Source organism: Hevea brasiliensis, chromosome 13 (assembly GCF_030052815.1).
Source record: "Hevea brasiliensis isolate MT/VB/25A 57/8 chromosome 13, ASM3005281v1, whole genome shotgun sequence".
Taxonomy (NCBI): Eukaryota; Viridiplantae; Streptophyta; class Magnoliopsida; order Malpighiales; family Euphorbiaceae; genus Hevea; species Hevea brasiliensis.
The window spans coordinates 84051962-84073187 of record NC_079505.1 but is presented as its reverse complement, the minus strand read 5'-3'; the positions used below and the strand labels follow the sequence as shown (position 1 = coordinate 84073187).

At 33.0% G+C, this 21226-nt stretch overlaps 3 protein-coding genes across 4 annotated transcripts; all 3 read left to right on the top strand.

Moving 5' to 3' along the window:
• Window positions 1-982: 982 nt before the first annotated feature.
• On the top strand, window positions 983-6255 carry LOC110671840 (uncharacterized). 2 transcript variants are annotated; one of them, XM_021834439.2, is made up of 2 exons: window positions 983-1221; window positions 3404-6255. In XM_021834439.2, the coding sequence occupies exon 2, from the start codon at window positions 3544-3546 to the stop codon at window positions 5869-5871; it is 2328 nt and encodes a 775-aa protein (XP_021690131.2). In that variant the 5' UTR covers window positions 983-1221; window positions 3404-3543; the 3' UTR covers window positions 5872-6255. The 2 variants fall into 2 exon arrangements, with proteins under 2 accessions (XP_021690131.2, XP_057988582.1); XM_058132599.1 differs by lacking the exon at window positions 983-1221 and adding an exon at window positions 1355-3324.
• A 1631-nt stretch (window positions 6256-7886) lies between these two features.
• On the top strand, window positions 7887-13531 carry LOC110671908 (nuclear transcription factor Y subunit C-1). The gene is made up of 2 exons (XM_021834531.2): window positions 7887-8874; window positions 13293-13531. Exons 1-2 carry the CDS (start codon window positions 8189-8191, stop codon window positions 13294-13296), a joined length of 690 nt encoding a protein of 229 aa, XP_021690223.1. The 5' UTR covers window positions 7887-8188; the 3' UTR covers window positions 13297-13531.
• A 3780-nt stretch (window positions 13532-17311) lies between these two features.
• LOC110671933 (protein transport protein Sec61 subunit gamma) lies at window positions 17312-19264 on the top strand. Its single transcript, XM_021834560.2, has 3 exons — window positions 17312-17521; window positions 17609-17724; window positions 19101-19264. The coding sequence occupies exons 1-2, from the start codon at window positions 17428-17430 to the stop codon at window positions 17722-17724; spliced, it is 210 nt and encodes a 69-aa protein (XP_021690252.2). The 5' UTR covers window positions 17312-17427; the 3' UTR covers window positions 19101-19264.
• Window positions 19265-21226: the final 1962 nt, after the last annotated feature.

Sequence of the window (21226 nt, the reverse complement as noted above, 5' to 3'; positions counted from 1 at the left end):
ATTCACAATTGAACAGAAGAAAAATTGCAAGGCAGTTTACAGTATGGTAAGTATATCATCTGCTGTGTGAACAATCTTTTTACCTTCGGACTCCCCCACTCCACATTAGTCAAGTTCAGCTAAGAATTGAGTTGGCAATTCTAATTCCATGTTAAGGGTCAGAGTTGTACCTTCCATTTTTGGCAAACAATCGTAAAAGGTCCCTCTTGGGCAAAAACACAAGATTGGATTCTCTTTGTTGAGCAAAATCCTAAGGATGCTGCATAATATGGCAAGCAAATTAATGTATGGATACAAGTTCATTGCCACCGCCATTGAAAAGGCAACCCAAAACGGAAATCTGCCATTAAGACACCTGGAATCCATATGTGCTGAGGCTAATACAAAAGCAATCCTGTAACCTTCCAGTTCAGTCAAAACTGGCTACCATATTTGCATAATTCATTTAATGCATTTCTAACTTCAAAACTTTACCTAAAAGGTCAAGTAAATCCAATTCATGCATGCTACAATCACTTTATTATTGCTTCTAGATAGACACGGTGGTATCAGCCTAATGTAAAGTACTCAAGGTTTTGGATTTGGTTAAACAAATTAGAAGTAAGGTTGATTTTCATATAAAAATTAACCACATTGTTATATTTATTAATGAAAATTTTAGAATTTTCAATAAATATCCTATAAAATTTGCATGTACAAAATTTAAATTTCAATTTGAGATGAAATTTGGAGGAAATTTAAAACCAGGCAAGTAGTAATTAATTAGTTAATCTTTTTAAAATAAATTTAAAATTTTAAGCAAAATAAATTTAAATCAATAAATATTGGTCTTGAAAATACTTTTTTTTTTCCAGCCACCTTAATAAAATTTTCCAATTTTAGGCAAATGGCAAATGTTCCTGTTAACCAGAGTTAAAAACTAACCATGGTTCAGGTTTTAACCATGCATAAAAAGGTTGAGTTCTTGAGCATAAAAAGGCAGCAGAATGCAGAGAAAAACATTTTACTTTTTTAGTTTTTTTAAAGATTAATACTAGTAATGTTTTCTTTGTCAATTCCTGTTAGGCTTTAAAAAAAAAAAGAAAAAAAAATTCAAAAACAAAAAATACTGTTCCAATAAAAAAAATTCCCCCTTTTGATCTGTCTTGTAAAATAGGCAAAATCAAAATTGAAAAGATAATTCGTCAATGGCGTCCCTGTGGATAAACTCTATGCAAATGGGTAATTTTCGTCTCTTTCTATTTGTTACATTTTATGCAAATATCACATTTTTATGCTTATGTCTGCTCTGTTTTGGAGTTTTTTTTTTTTGTCTTTCTTTTTAATTCCTTTGTGCATTATTTCGAGCTTTAATGATAATAGGGTTCTAGTAAAAATTACTGGACTTGGCACTCTGGTCGTGAAAGCCACTACTCTTAGAATTTGATACTGTCATTGTCTATTAATCGTCGGTTTCTTTTGTCAAGGCAAATTCAAGTCAATCTGTGAACTGAGTGTTTGCTTCTTCTTTTTTTTTAATTTAATTTATAAACTTATTGGTTGCTGCTGTTGTTCAATTATGATCAAGGCTTGTTTGCTTTTGCATGCATGATGCTGAGATTATACTGTTAGATGCTGAAGATAAAGAGAATTAGCATTTTCTTAGCAGCTTATGAATCAAGAGAAATGCAAAGGAAATTATTTTTTTTTAGGGGAACCTTGTTATGAGATTGAGATTTTTTTTTCCTTGTCTGGTTCCTCATTGTTTCTTAGTTAACAAAAGGATCACTGATGGGATTTTTATTTTAATACATGACGTAGGTTTTATTGGATGATTCTGTAATTGGATATAAATGAGAAACATGCATGGCATTTTAATCATGTTTTCTTTAATCTGTAATGCACAAAAGTTCGTTATGAAATACTTGGAATTTCATAACTGATTATGTAGTCTGATCGTTAATAGGTCTTTAGATCAACAGGTGTTAAACGACTAGGTAATTAAAGGAAATATAATCATCTTCATAATGTTTTTATGTTTCAATCCGTTATGCTTGTCTTGGAAGTTCGTTACCGATTGTTTGGAATTTTAATTTACCGGTTATTCTGTTTTTTTTTTCGTAGATATTTGCCGTTAATTCTGTTAGATCACTTAATAGGTTTATAGATAGAAATGTGTTAACAAGTAAGTAGTTCATGACATTCTAGGTGTTGGCATTGAGTGTGAATAGCTCAATGGGCCAGCATTTTGCCCAGATCCTTTCAGCCCATGGCGTTTGGGCTTCTACGCCCTAAGGAGTTTGAGTTACACCTCTGCTAACAGCTTAAGCTTTTAGCATGGTGTTAAGCGCTCGATCCTTCAGTAAGCATATTTTTCTCAATTTTGCATTTCCAAATCTGTTATGCTTAACTAGGAAGTTCATTACTGAATATTTGGAATTTCAAAAATATTTTCTGGTTATTTGATTTGATCATTTAATAGCTTTTCAGATAAGGAGGTGTCTAAAACTTTATAATCGATAGATCATTAGAAGCATTCATTAGTATGTTGGTGTTTTCATGTGTTGTCTTTTATAAATCGCATTTTTTGCCGAGAACTTTGGACTTTGTTTACCTTCTTTGTTGAACTTCGTTACTGAACGAAATTTAATGTTTTCTGTTTGATTGCTTACAATGTTTGATCGACACGTGTTGCCAACTATGTAATTCATGACATTGTAATTATGCCTTTCATAATATTTTTGTTTCCAATTATGTTATGCTTGCATGGAAGTTTCGTTACCGAATACCTAGAATCTCATAAATATTTCCTGGTTATTTCATTTGGTCATTTATTAGGTTTTCATATCAACAGGTGTCAAAAACTTTTTAATAACAGGCGTAGAAAAATTTGTAATTGGTGGATCATGATAAGCATTCATCAGTAATTTGGTGTTTTTAAGCGTTATCTTTGATGAATCTTACCCGTCTTTTTGGCAAGAGCTTCAGATTTTATCTGCCTTCTTTGTCGAAGTTCATTGCTGAAACTTTTGAATTTAATCTTTTTTCTGGTTGTTCTGTTTTTACTCTCTTAATTGGTTCTTAGATCGACTGGTTTTAACAACTATGTAATTCATTACAATGTAATAATATTTTTAATTTCCAAATCTTTTATGCTTATCTGGGAAGTTCGTTACTGAATACTCAGAATTTCATAAATTTTTTCAGGTTTTTTCATTTGATCATTTAATAGGTTTTCAGATCAACAGGTATCAAAAACTTTTTAATTGATGAATCTTTAGAAGCATTCATTATTATTTTGTGGTTTTAGGTATCGTCTTTGATGAATCATGCCCGCATTTCTTGGTGAGAACTTCTTAATTTATTTTACCCTTATTTGTAGATTTAGTTTCCTTATTTTGGATTCATTATTTTGGTGCATTAGGGATTGCAAGATCAAAGGCAGATTCATGAAGATGAATGCTGAAGCTTTAGGTTTAAAATTTAGATATTGCTGATTGAGTTCTTGTTGCTGGCCTTGGCTTATACATACAAAGAAGGAGAGCCATTGATGAGACAGTGAAAATGGAGTGCAATAAAGAAGATGCCTTCACAGCTAAGGAGGTGGCAGAGAAGAAGTTCATTGAGAGGGACATTAATGGGGCCAAAAGATTTGCAATGAAGGCTCAAAAATTGTGTCCTGGACTTGATGGTCTTTCTCAATTTCTAGCAACTCTTGATGTGTACATCTCTGCTGAGGGAAGAAAGTATGGGGAAATAGATTGGTATGGAGTTCTTGGTGTAGATCCATTGGCTGACGAGGACACAATCCGGAAACATTATAGGAAACTGGCTCTGACCCTTCATCCTGATAAAAATAAATCAGTTGGTGCTGAAGGTGCTTTTAAGATTGTATCTGAAGCCTGGAGTTTCTTGTCTGATAAAGCCAAGAGAAGTACCTATGACCAGAAGCGGAATTCATGCGATGTGTATGAGAAAGTTCCAAATTTTAAATTCCCAATGCCAGCTGGTCAGAGTGGTTTCCATAATTTCTTCTGCAATAGCAAGTCAAATACAATTCAGAAAAGTGCACCTCCAAAGCCTGCTCCACCTCCTCGTGTTCCCAAGTCTGAGACCTTTTGGACAATCTGCAATTTTTGTAAAGTACAGTACGAGTTCCAAAGATCTTTGGCCCAGCACACTGTTTTTTGCTTCAACTGCAAGCGCTCTTTCCTTGCTATTGAGATCCTACCCCCACCTATGAATGGCAATGGTCCATCTAATACAAGGACTTCTTACATACAAGGACTGAATTCTACTCTGCAAACAAGGACTGATAACTCATATACTTCAGAAAAGAAGCCAGTGTCTACATCAAATTTAGGACCAGTGGCTCAGTCAGGTACATTTGGTAAAGTGGGCAGTTTTGCAGGCATTTCATCAGCAGCTCCACAAAATGCTGCAAGATGGGAGTCCCTTCAAAAGATAACTGGCACTTTCAAGGAAGCAGGTGCCAGTTTAGATGCTGGATTTTCTGATTCTGGTTTTGTTTCTGTATCAAAAGGAGATAGGCTGAAGAAGAGAAGACGCATTGATGAACCTAGGGTGCACCATACGGCCAATCAAATGGCAAACAGAAATGGAGGAGTTGGGAGTCAAAAGGGTAGTTTTGAAAGAGGAAGGAGAAACATTGCCAGAGGCCATAAATTTAATAGGACAAGGGAATTGTCACAGCTAGAACTTCGAAACATGTTGGTGGAGAAGGCTAAGAAGGATATTTGCATGAAGCTAGAAGACTGCAGCATTCCATCTGCTGTATCAAAGACTTCAGAGAAGGAGATGGAGAAGAAAGAGAAAGGAAAGCAGACGGCTTCTCTAAATAGCATGAACACCGAAGGAAACAAATGCCTGGAATTTGTAGATACCAAGACCAGAGCTCACACAGAGTCATCCCTGGCAAACTCTGATGATTATCCCGACACAAAGGGTAGTGGTCCATTGTCAATGACTGTTCCAGATCCAGATTTTCATGATTTTGACAAGGATCGCACAGAAAAATCATTTGGTGATAACCAGGTTTGGGCTGCTTATGACGATGATGATGGGATGCCTCGAAATTATGCTATGATTCACAGTGTGATATCAACAAAACCATTCAGAATGCTGATCAGTTGGCTGAATTCCAAAAGCAATCGTGAATTGGCTCCTTTAAACTGGATTGGTTCTGGTTTCTACAAGACCAGTGGAGTCTTCTGGATTGGCAAGCATGAAGTTAACAGGTCTCTTAATTCTTTTTCACACAAGGTTAAGTGGGCAAAGGGCACAAGAGGGACGATTCAAATATATCCTAGGAAAGGTGATGTCTGGGCTCTTTATATGAATTGGTCTCCTGATTGGAATGAGCTTACCCCAGATGAAGTGATCCATAGATATGACATGGCGGAAGTGCTTGAAGATTACAATGAGGAGAGAGGTGTGATTGTTGCTCCTCTTGTAAAAGTTCCTGGTTTCAAGACAGTGTTTTGCCGGCATTCTGACTCCAGTAAAACCAAGGCAATTCCAAGAGAGGAGCTGTTTCGGCTTTCTCACCAGGTTCCTTCTTACTTGCTAACAGGTCAAGAAGGTCTTAATGCTCCCAGAGGTTGTTTGGAGCTTGATCCTGCATCTATGCCTTTGGAACTACTTAAAGTATTACCAGAAGTTCAGGATGAAGAAATGGAGGAGAATGCTGAAAAGGCTAGGGATCCTTTTGGGGATATGAAAACATCTAAGGAAGAAAAGTTGGTGGAAGATGGTGAAATGAAGGAAAAAGAAGTGACGAAAGATGCAAAAAAAGAAGATGCAGCAGAAGTGGGGAAGGAAACCAAGGTAGAAAAGTTAATGGTGTACAAAAGGAGGCGAGAGAGGAACTAGGTCAATTAACAGTTATAGCCGCAAAGGAAAAGAGCTAGTAAAGTCTATACAGAAACTATTTAGCAGTTGTTCTCTTTCAATACATTGGTGGGTTACATTTTTGTTTTTGTAGTTATGATATGCCCATGAGATTTATCTCAGCTGCATCTGTAGCATGAAGACAGTTTCTGAAAGGTTGAAATTTACATACAGGGTTACCAGCTAGTTAATAGCTTAACAGCCAATAAGCTAATTTGCCGCCCACCGTGCTTTTGTTATGTTTTTTAGTATCCTTTAAATGACTGTTTTCACAGCTGGTCGATTTTGTGCCTGCTGATCTTCTAAATACAGCTTATAAATGCTTTGCAATCTTTAGTTATTGATAGAGGACATTGCGTGCCGAAACTTGTTTCTTCATTCTCCTGTGTTTGTGGTGTCAAGTAGAGTACCTACTCATTTAATTTGTTGCCTCAATCATGCATCTAATTCATACCCACACAAGGAGATAGCCTTTAATCATTTACCTCATATTTCCCACATTGAAATTTTGCATTATTGCATTATTAAGTAGCCTGAAGCTGATTGAAAATTTACATGGACTCATGATTGAGGAATGCTCATTTTTCCCAGTACAATCTCATGTTGGCCATGGAATGGATGCATGGTGTGTTTAAAACCCTTAAAGCACCTTATTTTGAAGCAGAATAAAACATATATTTGCATGGACATGCATCATAATTTGACAAGCCCTTGTCATTTTCACAGGCTTTGTATTTAGATCATACATAGGTCATTGGCAAAGTAGGCTCTGAAGACTACAAGGCTTTTTATGTAAGAATATTGATCCAAAAAAGATTGGTAGTAATGAAAAGGCTTCTTTTGGATTAGAGACATTTTCGGACTTGGAGAGTCCAATTAGTCATAATTCTGGAACTTGCTTCCTGGAAGAGGGACATTAAATGAAAAATGGGTCAGAGACACCGATAGTGAGCCTTCAGAGATGCCTTTTTCATTGGAAGAAGTGCATAAATTTATCGTGATGGCACCATATGCCATCATTGACTAATGACTAAAACGTCTCCAAATTGCAGCCAACCATTTTCAACAAAGAAGCGTATTGATATGGGTTCTTATTACTCATTTATGCTTAAAAAATTTTTATTTAAATTTGATTAATTATAAATTTAAGATGGCTTTGTTAATCATAAATTTAAGATTAGATATATATAATAGAATTTATATTTTTATTTTTATTTCATGATAATTAAGTGTAGGTTAATTTTTTTTATTAACTCCAAATGGATTTAAACATGACTTTTACCACAATAAATAAAAGATGAAAAATTTTATGGTTACCTAAATTGAAATCATTTTCATAATAACTAGTTCACCATTTTAAAGATTTTTAAAATATTATCTAATATAGCTCACTCCAAAATCCAATCAAGGGTAGGTCAGACTCAATAATAATCTGATTAGAATATAATGAATCAAACCCTAACACGATTAATTTTTACTAAAAATAATCAAACTCTATTCACTATAAAATTGTTGTACATGATCATCATTAGCTTAATCAAACTCAAGCTCGACATGATGTGAATTTGAGGACAATTCGATTAAATATGTAAAGTGTGATTTTCAGTATAAATTACTATAAATAATTTACTCAAAATTTTTTATTAAAATTTCAAAATAATATCAATAATTACAACAAAATGCTATAAAAAATATTATTAATAATTTCTTTATTCTATTATTAAAATTATATACTCTATTAATTTTTTAATTTAAGCACTGAAATAATTGTTATTTTAGCATAGCTCACAAATATCTAAAAAAGTGATGGGAAAATTTATGGTAACATTTTTTTTTTTTTTTATGGAAACGGTAACATCTTTATCCTCGACAAACGAATTTCCATTAGAAACGGTAAAAAGAAAAAGAAAAAAAAAAAAAGGTGGTGTTTGGTGAAGGTGTCAAATATTGAAGAAATTGAAATAAATGAATAGAAAAGAGGAATAGAATAGTAGAGGGGTGCACTTGTACTGGATAAGCAAACATGGGGAAAATCTCGCTTCCATAAGGAGGACGGAAACAAAAGTCCTAAATCACCAAATCATACGGAGCCTAACACTACACCCTCTCTACTCCTTCAACCTTATCCCTTCATCTCATCTCCCCAAACCCTTTGAAAACCAAAACCAAATCCAACAGATCACAGCACAAGCCTCTCTCTCACACCTCCAAAACACTAACATTTGTCAACCCAAAAAAAATCGATCTTTAAAAAAAAAAAAAGAAAAGAAAAAAAAAAGGGGAAATCCTAGCCAATCAGATGGACGCCAGCAGCCAGCAAGCCCAATCTGGGTCTTACATGCCACAGGCTCCCACCAGTGGCGCCCCTGCTCCGCCAGCTCCAACCCCTTTCCACCACCTCCTCCAGCAGCAGCAGCAGCAACTCCAAATGTTCTGGTCTTACCAGCGTCAGGAGATCGAGCAGGTAAATGATTTCAAGAACCACCAGCTTCCTCTCGCCCGCATCAAGAAGATCATGAAGGCTGATGAAGATGTTCGCATGATCTCCGCCGAGGCTCCCATTCTGTTTGCTAAGGCGTGTGAGCTCTTCATTTTGGAGCTTACTATACGGTCTTGGCTTCACGCTGAGGAGAACAAGCGCAGGACTCTTCAGAAAAACGACATCGCTGCTGCCATTACCAGGACTGATATTTTTGATTTCTTGGTGGACATTGTGCCCAGAGATGAGATCAAGGATGAGGCTGGGCTGGGAGGGATGGTAGGGGCCACGGCTAGCGGAGTACCTTATTATTATCCGCCGATGGGGCATCCGGCTGGTGCCGGCCCTGGAGGAATGATGATTGGGAGGCCCGCCGTGGATCCTACTGGAGTTTATGTCCAGCCACCTTCACAGGCGTGGCAGTCTGTGTGGCAGACGGCTGCGGCGGAGGATGTTTCGTATGGAAGCGGAGGCAGCAGTGGACAGGGAAACCTCGATGGACAAGGGTGAGCATGCATTTGTTTGGCCATTTCTGTGCTTTTTTTTTTTGGGAATCCTTTCGGATTTAGATTATGGGCTTTGTTGTATTGTTGTGATGATTCTGTGAGGAATGGTTATGGGGTTTTTTTCAATAGAGACTTTGGGCCACAATGCTCTATTGGGTGTAGGGAGAACGATTGGACTGAGTGTTTTAGGCTGTGTGTTTGAAATTTTCTTGTTTAGCTGTTTTGTTTTATGGTTGCTCCTTCAATTTTTCTTTTGGCAGCATACTACCATAGATTATTAGGTGCACTAAGATAAAGGAGAGATTTTATGGGTCTATGATTTTTTTAGGGCTTTTGATAAAGGAGGATTCTTTTAACTTATTGGAGTGGAGTTTGTGTGAGATTTTGTGTGAATAATGTGGGGCATATGTTTATTTCACATGCCCTTGCTTTAAGTGGTCGATACTTTACTTGTGGGTTTTCTTCGTTTATGTTGGTTGCATTACCTGACAATGAACTGTTTTTTGGATTTTTGCCACTGGAAGAGCAAGTTAATCTTTTACACTAAGAAAGGATGCGATAGTTGGTCATAGTTGTGTTGGTACATCTAAATTCCTTCCAGATTGTGGCATATGGATAACTTAAGCAGCCTTTTCATTATCCCTCTAGCGAGCATAGCTAGGCATACATGACTAGTTAAATTTTAAATCTGTCTTTGAATTTGAATTAAGTTAATCAATGAAAATGGTTTCCATTGGGGAATTATTAAAAGGTTAAGAAAAGAGTAAACGAAGAGTGACATAAAAGAGAAGTTTATGTTAGCAAAACCTTGGATTGTTTGATACTGATTATCTGAGTGATATCAGTGTTTTAATTAGAATGGCCACATTAGGGTAAGGATTGAAGAATGAGGGAAAACAAGGGTTCTGTTGCTTATAGAATAGCTTATCAGGGTTTTTAAACCATGAGATAAATTTGTCAGATACATTTATTTTGATGGTATTGCTTAACTAGGCTGTCATTGAGGGAGTTTTCCTGAAAAGAGAGAAAGCACCCAGTCTTTAGATAACATGTTCATAATAGTGCTGCTACATATTTATTCTATTATTAAATAAAAAAAAAAAAAAGAAGAAGTATCTATTCTCTGTTTCTTCTCTGGAATTTGTAGAGTGGGGGGGTGTTAAAAATCCAATGAGGCTTATGTTTGAATCTCGGTTCATTCTGAACCAGTAAAATAAGCATTTTTTCTAGGGTGAAATTTGGAAATGAGACATGGTTGAGTTTCCCCTGTTGAAGCATGGTTTGTCCAGAAATAGATAAGCGTGAGCTCTAGATGAGAACTGAAAAACTTGTGTTAGGTTATCTTGGTGGTGGTCTAATAGGCTCATGAGCTTTCTCTTTCAGGAGACAGCTTTTCCAGACATGTAATGAATTGTAATTGGTCTTTTGCATTTGAAATTCAAAAACGTTATGAAGGAAAAGCTGGTAGGTGAATTCTCAGTCAACGTGATGCGACATCAGCATAGGTGTGATTCTGAAACCATTTACTTTTTAACAAAACTATGGGTGTTTCACCTGAATCACCTCCTCTTCAAATTGCTGTACACGTGTGGGGAAGGTCAATATCTGAGTCAAGGGTCAGTGGTGGACAGGAAAGGATGGCAGCTGGCTTTACAAAATTTTATTTTTATTATGTCTTTAATTCTTCGCTATCGGCCTCATATAGTTTGGCCTTTCCTATCTTCAAGGTACATCTCATGTCTTGTTTTTGAGTCCATACTTGGAACCTGTTGTTACTTGGGAACATGCCCTCTAGCATAAAAGCCTATGTTTTGGCTTGAGTTTCGCTTTATTTACACAAGAACTTTTTCACATATTTGTATCAAGCTAGTTAAAAGTTTAGATCTTGGCCTAGGTGTATTTCTCAAGATAACATATTCTTTTGGTATCAATTTTTCCTATTAAATGGAAGAAGCCATAATGTTGATTCAATTTTTTTTTTTTTTTTAATAATTACTTTGAGTCACCTCTAACAAACCTTGATATCCTTGAAATTTTTTCTTTAAACACAAATCCTGGAAATATCTTAAAAATATCTAGAGCCACAAGCTGCTAATGTCAAAATTCCCACAGAACTGAACCAAGTATTGTGATTAAAAATATAAATGAATCTCAACCACTCGTTAAAAGGAGAATCGATCGTGATTTTAAATAACGTCTGTTATGCAACCTAATGGCTGTTAAACACAAGTTTTTGAGGGGGTGTTACAGTTACCCATGTTAAAGAATGACAAAAGAAAAAAAAGGTATTGGTAATGGCCATTATGTAATGGTAGAGGCCGTTAAATAGTTGGCGATGACCATTACTCACATGGGCACAGAGTCCTTTTTATTTTGGAGCGGAGAGGTAAAGAGCTTATTTTCTTTCTAGTTTCTGCACTTCCACTTCTGTTGCTCTCAAATTTGTCATCTTTTACAAATCTTCATTTTTCGAACCAAGATCATCAATTAGTGAAGGTTCATTTGACGTGAAGGAGAGAAATTAATCTCACTTTTACATTTGTATTTTGTAAAGTGTGAGTTATTTTGTCTTTGTTGTTGGTGTTTTTGCTCAATTTTGAAGAAAATTATGGGTTATGCTAAGATGTTTATGAAATTTATAGTATGAAGCATTAGTTTGCTCGATCTATTGGTTATTGTCCTTTTTTTCTCTAATTTTTAGCTAATGTTTAGAATTATTTTTATTAAAATAGACAAGTAATTGGAAAATAATGTCAAAAAAAGGTTTAGGCTTCATCCATGTTTAATAAGCAAAGCTTTGAACTTTGATCATCAAAGTCAAGATAATCAATAACCTCCTAAACACTCATTTTGGTGGTAATAAGGTTAGTTCTTTACTATCTACTTAGCTATTTTAGTTTTAAATTGATTAATACTTATGATGTCTGAGAATGAGGATTTAATGTCTTAATTTGGGGTATTTATGCTTATTATTTATGAACTATGCAATTTTATCAAAAAAATTTGCGTAGGCTGTGGCCATTATGTTACCGCCCTTACAAGTATGTTTCCATCATTGGTGACTGCAACTGCAATTTGAATTTATGTAATTGACCTTCTTAAAGAGGGCATTTTCTCAGCAAAGTCATTTACTTTTTGATATTTCTCTTTCCTTTGTTTACTCTCTGTAGTTAAACATTAGTCACAGGAACTTTGTGCAAAACAGAGGGGTTGGTTTATGGGTGTATGTAAAAAGCTGACTGGGGCTGGTGGTGGTCTCTATATAAGGTTTCAGATAATTTATGTAGACTGAAGAAGACCTACATTTCGTGTTTATTGTCCAACTACAAGACAGTTCCACATCAGTAAACAAGCCAACAAATTATTGCTGTATAGAATTAGGTCTTATGCCATTTTGTCTGTGCAATTTGACATCTCAGATCTGTTTTTGAGTTGGAAGATGTCTGCATTAGAATTTTTTAATATGAATGCATAGTTGCCATATCAGTTTTAGATTTTTCATATGGTTGCCCACCCAAGTATATATGCCTCTACCAGAATTTTTTTACCACTCTTCCTGCCCCATCACCTATTTATCCTAGGAAGCAAGAATTGTCTCATTTTGGATTAAGGATGGGAAAGGAAAGATCACCTGTTGTTTTTCACGTCTAAGTAACTTTGATACTATTAGTTAACGGGATCTCAAATTTGAAATGAAATCATGAATTTATAACACAACATTGTTTGTTTTCACATTTCAAAGAGTGGATATCAGTAACAGTAATGTACCAGCTTGGCAGCTTTGTTGTCGTGATGAATAGTCTAAATGTTTACCTTAAAGTAGTCTGGTATGTGAAATAATGAAGAGAAATTATATTTTTGTTTATTATTCTATATTTCCATGCACAAGATGTGCTGCGTGGGCAATTCTGGATATTTTTATATATTTATAAAATTATCTGCTCAAGCTGAAATGAACACCAGGCTGTATTATGCTGTTTGGTACAATGAGTGCCATTTTATATTAGGAACTTAGGGAATATAAATTTATCTCATCTGTTAAATTACCTCACTTTTATTTTTCAGTTGTACCTATTACCGAATAGTTTTCATGAATAATTTTCATTAGTCTATTGCTGGCTATTTTCTGTGTCCTCAGAGAAAACAGGTTTTTTTTTTTTTTGTTATTTTTTTATTAAAGACATTTTGACACATTCATCCTTATTATCAGAAAAATTCATATTCTAGGAGTTCTAAAACGCCTGTGTCCAAAGTAACTGCTCCTTCATCACAGGCTATAGTTTGAATCTGCTTATTCATCTTCTTCTTTTTTTCCTTGTCTTTTACCCCTTTGTTCTTCCTAGTAAAACTATTGTGTTATTTTATCATCAGTCTTTTCCACACAATTGACCAACCTTTCTTCCATGTTGTTTCTGCAGTTAAGCAAGTGAGATGGAGTGGTGTTCAGTGGTGCACCCGGAAGGCAATGGGCCTCAGCTAATACATGGATTTTTGCTTGCTTATGATCTTTAACGTACGTGTCTGCTATTATTTATGGAAGCTGTCTTTAATTGTAACGGTATAACTAGATATTTATTAACTTAATTTTTAACCGCCATACAATCTCTGTCATAACATGCCTGATTATAACTAATGTGCAGTTTCCTGATTTGTGATCCTTTTCTTGGTGATTCTGTTTTGTCCCATACTTAATTTGAATGTTGCTTCTGAAAGATCATACTTGAAATCTCTATTTTCATTTCTACTTCGCCTTTTTATGTAAGATTATGAGTTTGAAAAGGACCTGATCTTGTGCCATCCCGTCACATAGAACGCTACTTTATTTCTTTGATATTCTGGTGGCTGTTTTGGGCAATATTTGTTCCTCACATTTTTCATATGATCTCTTTTCCCTGGAGCTCAGCTTAGGGCTGGCCAAGGTCTGAAACCGGGGCCAGGGCGACTAGAATTGGATCGAAGGATCTTTTGATTTTGGTTTTGGTCTGATTTCAATTTTGGTTCTGATTTGGTCTGGCTTTGATCGAGTTGGACAGTCAACATTTTTGTTTAATTTTTTTTTTCTTTGTTAAAGGAAATAATTCAGTTTTAGACCAGTAAACTCTGATCGGATTAAAAAATGGTTTCAGTCAATTTGAAGTTGATCGGTTTCAATTCTAAATTGAACCATTTTAATTTTGAGGTAGAATCGAACCGTGGCTGTGTCTATGGCTCAGCCGCCAAAACTCTTGTTTGTGGAGTAACAAATCTCAGCTTTGAAGTCCTGCATTCATTAATACTGGGGTGAATTTCATCTATGATACATGAATTTTGAGATTGGTAACAGGATGGTATGTAAATTTTAAATTTTAACTTAAAACCTCTTAAATTTTAAGAAAAATAACTTTAAACCTTATGTAATCTACGATCACTGGTTTAACGGTAAAATGATAATATATCACATTCAAATAGGTTTAAAAATTTTCTATTCCCTTTCTTTCTTTTTCACCATATATCACTCTCGCTCTCTCTCATCTCTATTTTATTTCTTTCTTTTGCATTTAAGGCTTTCTCCATCCTTCCAACTATTCATTCTCTCGGCTCTTTCTTCTTCCTCTCTTGCGGCTTTGAAACCCATCCACTCCATCCTTAGTAATTGTATTATAAGGGCATCTAGATCTAAGTTACTTCAGCCTATTCATCCACTTAATTTTTATATCTTCATCAATTTGAGATTTTTATCTATAAAATAGGATAACATGCACCTATCAAAAAAATTAATTTCATAAAAGATACAGTATATAACAAATTTTGGGTAGTGACTTCTTCTTTCTCAAGTTTTACTGGCTTCTGCTAGATAGGTTTCTTCCACAATCAAAACATCCAGCCCATCAGGTTTAACTTAATTTTTTTTTTCATCGATTGTTTTGTGTGTGTGTATGTGTTTATGATTTTAAAATCAATTAACATAAAAATAACTTTAACAAAAAAAACAATAATCTCCTTTCCCCTTGCCTTGATTTAATTCTATATTTTTTGCTAAGTTGAAAACTAGGTTTTTTTTTTCTTAATTTGGGTTTTATTGGAAGGGTTTTTTTTTTCTTTTCTTTTCTTTCCTTGTATGCCTTGTTATTGGGTTCTAATTATTTTTCCTCTTTTTCTCTTTTGTTTTTTCGTTTCGGAAATTTTTGATGGGTAACAGTTTATAGTTTGACGATATTTGCCAAAAGAGGTATGAAGTGAGAGAAAAGAAGTCCATGAGAATGATGTTTTTCTTTTTTTATTTTTCTTTTTTTATGCCATATTTTGGTATTTGATACGAGATTAATAGGATTGAAGGTCATGGGAAGTATGGAAGGTGATTCAAAATGAGAGATTGTCACGTTGAATGAGTAGACTTTTTTTTCTATTTTTTTTAAGAAATTTTTGAAATTTTTTATTTATAGATCTTGAGAGAATTTTTGTTTGCAATTTTTCTGTTCTACTTCTTTTTTTTTTTATTCTCATTTTCATAAATCATGTCTTATTTTATTGTTAATTTTTTTTTTCTCTTTGGGTGAATGGCAAATGCAATAACATGATACTGCTCCTTTATTAAGCCATAATTCCGATATGGTATACTTTGCAGCTTGAAGCATTTCTACACACTAGAGTCTTCACATTCCGAAGAAGTAAAAAGAAATTATTAAATAGATAATGGATGAAGTTCTCTTCAAAGTCATGAGAGATAATGTAGAAGAAGCCGAGAGGGCAAAGAAGATATTAAATGCAAGAGAGAAAAACAAAATAAAGTTGAAAGAGAGTGTGAGGGAATACACAGTAGAAGAGAAAGAAGATATGTATTATGTCACCATTTTACCTTTAAACCGACTATTGCAAGTTACTTGGAGTTTAAAGTTATCTTTATTATAATTTGGAAGGTTTTAAGTAAAAATTTAAACTTTATATATCATGCTGTTACCAATCCTAAAATTTATGTACATAAATGAAATTTACCCATTAATACTGAAATCTAGGAAGCTAACCTTGGAGGGTTCTTGACTCTATCCAATTTTCTTCCCATCAATTGTCCAACCTTTGAGTAAATATTACACACAGTATGACTCAATTTTATGAATATTTTATAAAAATTATTAAAATTTAATTTCTTTCATAAAACTCATAGAATTTTAATCTGATTTTATAAAAGTTATCATTATTGTGAATTAGAGGTTTTCAAGTTAAACTATTTTATAAATAAAATTACTTTATTCTTTTAATTTTTTTAAAATAAAAAAAATATTATGCATAAAACACATCCGGCTATTCTTTTGTTGTCAAGCTTCCTTTTTTTTTTGTTTCTTCTCCACAACTAGGGGCATACACGGGTCATTTTGGACGGGTTCAATATATTTTGTCAAACTAAATCAAAAAAATTAACTTTGATAGTATTCAAACTGAAATCAATAAATTAAATTATAAAATTACATATGTTTAATTTTTATAATAAATAGAGTGGTTTTTACTTATTTTAATGTTTTTTAGTTTTTTATAATTTAATTCTTATTAAACTTTTTTCATAATTGTATCATCATGCATTAATTAAAAAATAAAATATTAATTTAAAATATATTATTCAATAAAAATAAATAAAAATAAAAAAATGAAAAAAAGTTAGTTTCATATTTCTCATATGTATATATACATAGTTTGGATTCGGTTTGAGTTTGATTTTTATCATGTCAACCCGAAATTCAAATAAAAAATTCAATTTATAATTATTTTCAAACTATAATCAATATTTAAATATATAAAATCACTAATTTCAACTTGAATTTATTCAAATTAGTCAGATTGATCAATTTATTAGTTTCTTTGTACACTCCTAGATATAGTAATAGATAATTTTATTTATAAAATAGTTAACAATTTTTAATTTCAATTCAGAATAATTTTTATAAAATTAATAAATTTTATGAAAAATAAATAAATTTTAGTGACTTTTATTATAATACTTAAAAAATTAAGTGATCGCGTGAGATAATTACCTCAACTTTCTGCTTTCTCATCTGTTTTGATTATTTCACAACCCATAATAGGAAAACTAAATTCGCATATAAGACTAAGCAGCATCCGAGATTAATAGCTCCTAATAAGATAACTAAAACATGTACCGGAATTGCTGTCTAGTGAAATTTGGATATCTCCCTCTTGGTTTAGAAGCAAGGCATGATCAAATCCGCCAGATGAAGCAATTGTCTCAAAGAAGCTAAAAAAGCTAAGAAGCTCACGAGCGAGTATTTGATTCAGAGGTTTTGACTTTGGATTAGCTAGTGACAATTAGCGGTTAGCGGCCGGCTAATGAATAAAGAAGATTTTAAATTTTTTATGATTGCACGTTAACAGATTGGGTGTAATTAAAACAATTTAATTTTTTTTTTAAATAATTTTTTTTTCCACGGGGGCACGCCGCACTCGCAATAAACTTGTCCCAGTCGTTATTCCCGTTTTAATAAAATCCTTCCTTTGCCTCTTTCGGGGGAAGCTCAGTTATCTCCCAATTAAACAGATCTAGGGTTTTCGTTGTAGCTGAGCGATATGGATGCCTTGGACTCCGTCTTTGATCCTCTCAGAGATTTCGCTAAGGATAGCGTCCGCCTCGTTAAGAGGTGCCACAAGCCGGACCGCAAGGGTATAGTCGATATTGTCCTTATTTTACTTAGATCTGTACGCACTTGGTTATGAAATTTAGGGATCTAATTTTTGGTTTGTGGTTTAGAATTTACCAAGGTCGCGTTCCGTACTGCAATTGGTTTCGTGGTGATGGGATTCGTCGGATTCTTCGTGAAATTAATCTTCATTCCGATCAACAACATCATTGTCGGTTCTGGTTAGGTAATGACATATATATATATATATATATATATATATATATATATATATATATATATATATATATATATATATAATTGTGATGGTCATTTGCCAAATGGATATTCACTTTCTAAAAATATGTAGTTGAAATTCCGATTAATAACAGTAATACATATTTTTGGGATTTGATTTTAAGATACTGATTTGGCAAATTGACGTGCACATCTTGGATTTGGATCTCTGAACTTTCACGGAATGGATCAACTTTTAAACTGCTTTTTGGATGATTTGATTCGTGGGCTTATAATGTTTGTAGTTTGTGCTATGAGAAACTTACGTGGTAAAAAAAAAAAAATTGCAGCCATTTGGATAGTGTAGAATTATCACCTACAGTTCTGTGTTCATTGGAATCCAATACCTACTTCAACTTGTACACAAAGTTGTAAATTTATTTCTTGTACTGTGGGCTTTTTTAAGAGTTAACATAAGTTTCACAAATGAAATGAAGAATGAAAATGTCATCAAATAGATGAAATTGATATTACGTGGGTGGATCAAGCGAGAGCTGCAACTTTTAGTTAACCCTTTGTGCATTTGAATTTGCTATGATATTTGGATTTTGGACACCATGTTTGAAAAAGGGAAAATTTAGGCTCATAGTAGTGGGATTTGTGTGTATGGTGTAATTATTAAAGGCGCAATGCACCATAGCGTATGCCGTAGTTATTAAGGTGCAAGGCGTACTATGGTGCAAAGGGCACTTGGAGCCTAGGTGCAAGGTGTATGTGAGCACCTGAGTGACATTAGGTGCAAAAGAAAAAAAAATTTAATAAAAGGTTAAATTTAAGATCAAATATTGTAATATGATCAAGATGTTAGCTCTATTGTCCAGTTGACTAAAGTTAACAATCTTCAATGTTTTAATTGGAAGTTAATTAAACACACTATGCTTGAAGAGAACACTTGTTGGAAAATTAAACAAAATCAGATTCTAAGCACCTAGTGACACACAAAATAGATAGTGTTATTGTTGAAAAATTAGCAAGTGTTTTAAACAAATAATGGAAACAGAAAATAGAGGAGTTGAGCAGAAAGGAATATGAGGGAGAATGAAAGAGCTCTAAGAACTAGGTATTAGGGGAATATTTTGTGCCCCTGCTATTTAAGGGGTAATATTACTAAAAGCCCCCTTGAGGTTTGTCAAAATACACAAGTTGGCCTATGCCATTTTAAAACCTAGCTATTTGGTCCCATGATTTAATTTCTTTTAATTAACATTCCTATCCAAAAATCTCTAATTTCAGCTGTTAGTCATACAAGATTTTTTTTTTTCATTATTTTTTCTGTTTTCTGTTGGTGTATTTTAAAATGATTTTATTTTTTATCCGTAACTGCAGGCCTCGTGGATTATTGACAATTCTATGGGATGTAAGCGGTTCAATTGAAAGTTGTTTTTGAAGAGGAATGCTTAGCATTTTGGATTTCTTAGGTAATGTTTTGATATGTACGCGATACTCGAGTTAAACCAGGAAATTATGAATTTAAAGCTTCAGCTCTTTTATCATGGTTTTGATGATTGACATTGTGCTAAATTTGATCGTCTTTTCATCATGGGATTAGTTTTCCTGTATATTACTGATTGGGTCGCATCTTGGGTCTTTAATGGAGTTATCTGATAGAAATATTAATTTCAAAAAAACAAGAAGCTAAGGACTTGCTTCTGGGTTTTATGCATTTGGTATCATGCCGATAATGTTCTGCCCTAACTGGCCGACAGAAAAAGTTGGACAATGCTTTTTTGGTTTACATTTTGAACTCCAGAGCTTGTTCAAGTTGCAACATAGATTATTTATACCTAGAGCAAGAGGTCAGTAACCACCAAAATAGAACCTTGAGTGAGCATGTAGTCCTTGGTCCTTGGTACCTTTTAATCCTACTTTTTATATTCAAGTTGGAATGTTAATTTCTCTAAGCTTTAGAATCTTGGATCTCCTAGGTTTGGCAGTAGCCGTAGGATGAGCCTTGGCAGGAAAATTATATGCGTTTTTTGTACATTTCATTCGCAAGAGGGAAAGGCTCAAGTATGTGCATATGAGTTGTTGGCTTGTGGATGAGGTTGGAGAGATTTGAATTCTAGGCTTATTTTAAAGCTATCTTTGAAATAAATTATTTGTGAAAAAGAATTTAATTAATTTTTATTATTTTGTTATTTTTTTAAATATAATTTTTTAAATTAAAAAGAAATAATTATTTTTCATTTTAAATATGAAAATTAATAAAAAAAATTAATTAAATTTAATTTTTGTAAAATTTTAATTTTGCGAATAAGGGGGAAGTGGTTTATTTTGCCGTTAGTTTTGGCGCCCGTTAACAATTTCCGTTAAACTGAAAATGAAATAATAAGTAAAATACTAAATAGAATCTATTGAATCAAAGCTTTGTACTGAAGCCTTATATTCCAGATAAGATGAAAGGAAAAAGCTAAGAAGCGCAGGGCTGGCTGGGGTATAGGGATTGGTTGGGGTGTGGGGATTGGTTGCAATTTATATTCGTGGATATGCTCAAGGACCAGGGCACGTGAAGAGCACTCTTGAACAATATCTGTCGAAGAGCAACTCCTTATTGTTGACATTCCAAGCGTGTTCGTATCCCAAAATCTCCTCAACCAACGACGAAACCGAAAAATACCAAGGGATAAGCACAGAACTTGTTACTTTTTTAATCAATGCTAACAAGTATTCCATAAGAAATTAAATATTTTTTTACTAAAAATTTTAGAAGGGAAGAACGTAATCTCTATTAGAAGTACATCATTAGTTCTTTTTTACTCAATAAAAATTTAATGAATTTAATAATAATTGATGAGAAATGTGACTGTTATCTTTGCACTTTAAAAAGCAAACTCAAACAGGATTAGTTTAGTTAATAGGGAATAGAGATTTTTTATTAGTGAATATTTTATTTGTTTTAGTGTGATTTAAAAATTTTTTTATTTTGAATAAATAAATATTAAAGAAAACACTTAATTTTATTATATAAAAATTAATTTAAAAATACTTCTTATCATAAATTAAAAAAAAAAAGGTTGAGTAAGAGCAATTATTTTTAATTGAATTCCAATGTTATCTGTTGTTTTTAAGAAATCAATAAACGCTTAAACATAAAACTCTAAAGGAAAAAAAATATATTTTTCTCTTTTTAATATTATTTAAAATATTATTTATTTTTTAAAAAATAATTTATATATGAAAATTTTTTTTAGAAAAATACTTTTAAAAAAATATTATTTTTTATAAAAATATCTTTTATTAATTATAATATTAAATTAATAATATTTTTTTATTTTATATATATATAAATATATTTATATTTTAATAATATTATTAAAGTTTAAAAAAAATATATTTTTTCTATTTAAAAAATAAAAATTATTTTTTAAAAAAATAACTTAATTTTTTTTAGTTAAAAAAATATTTTTTATTAACTAATTTTTTTAAGTGTCTCAAATAAAAAAAAATATAAG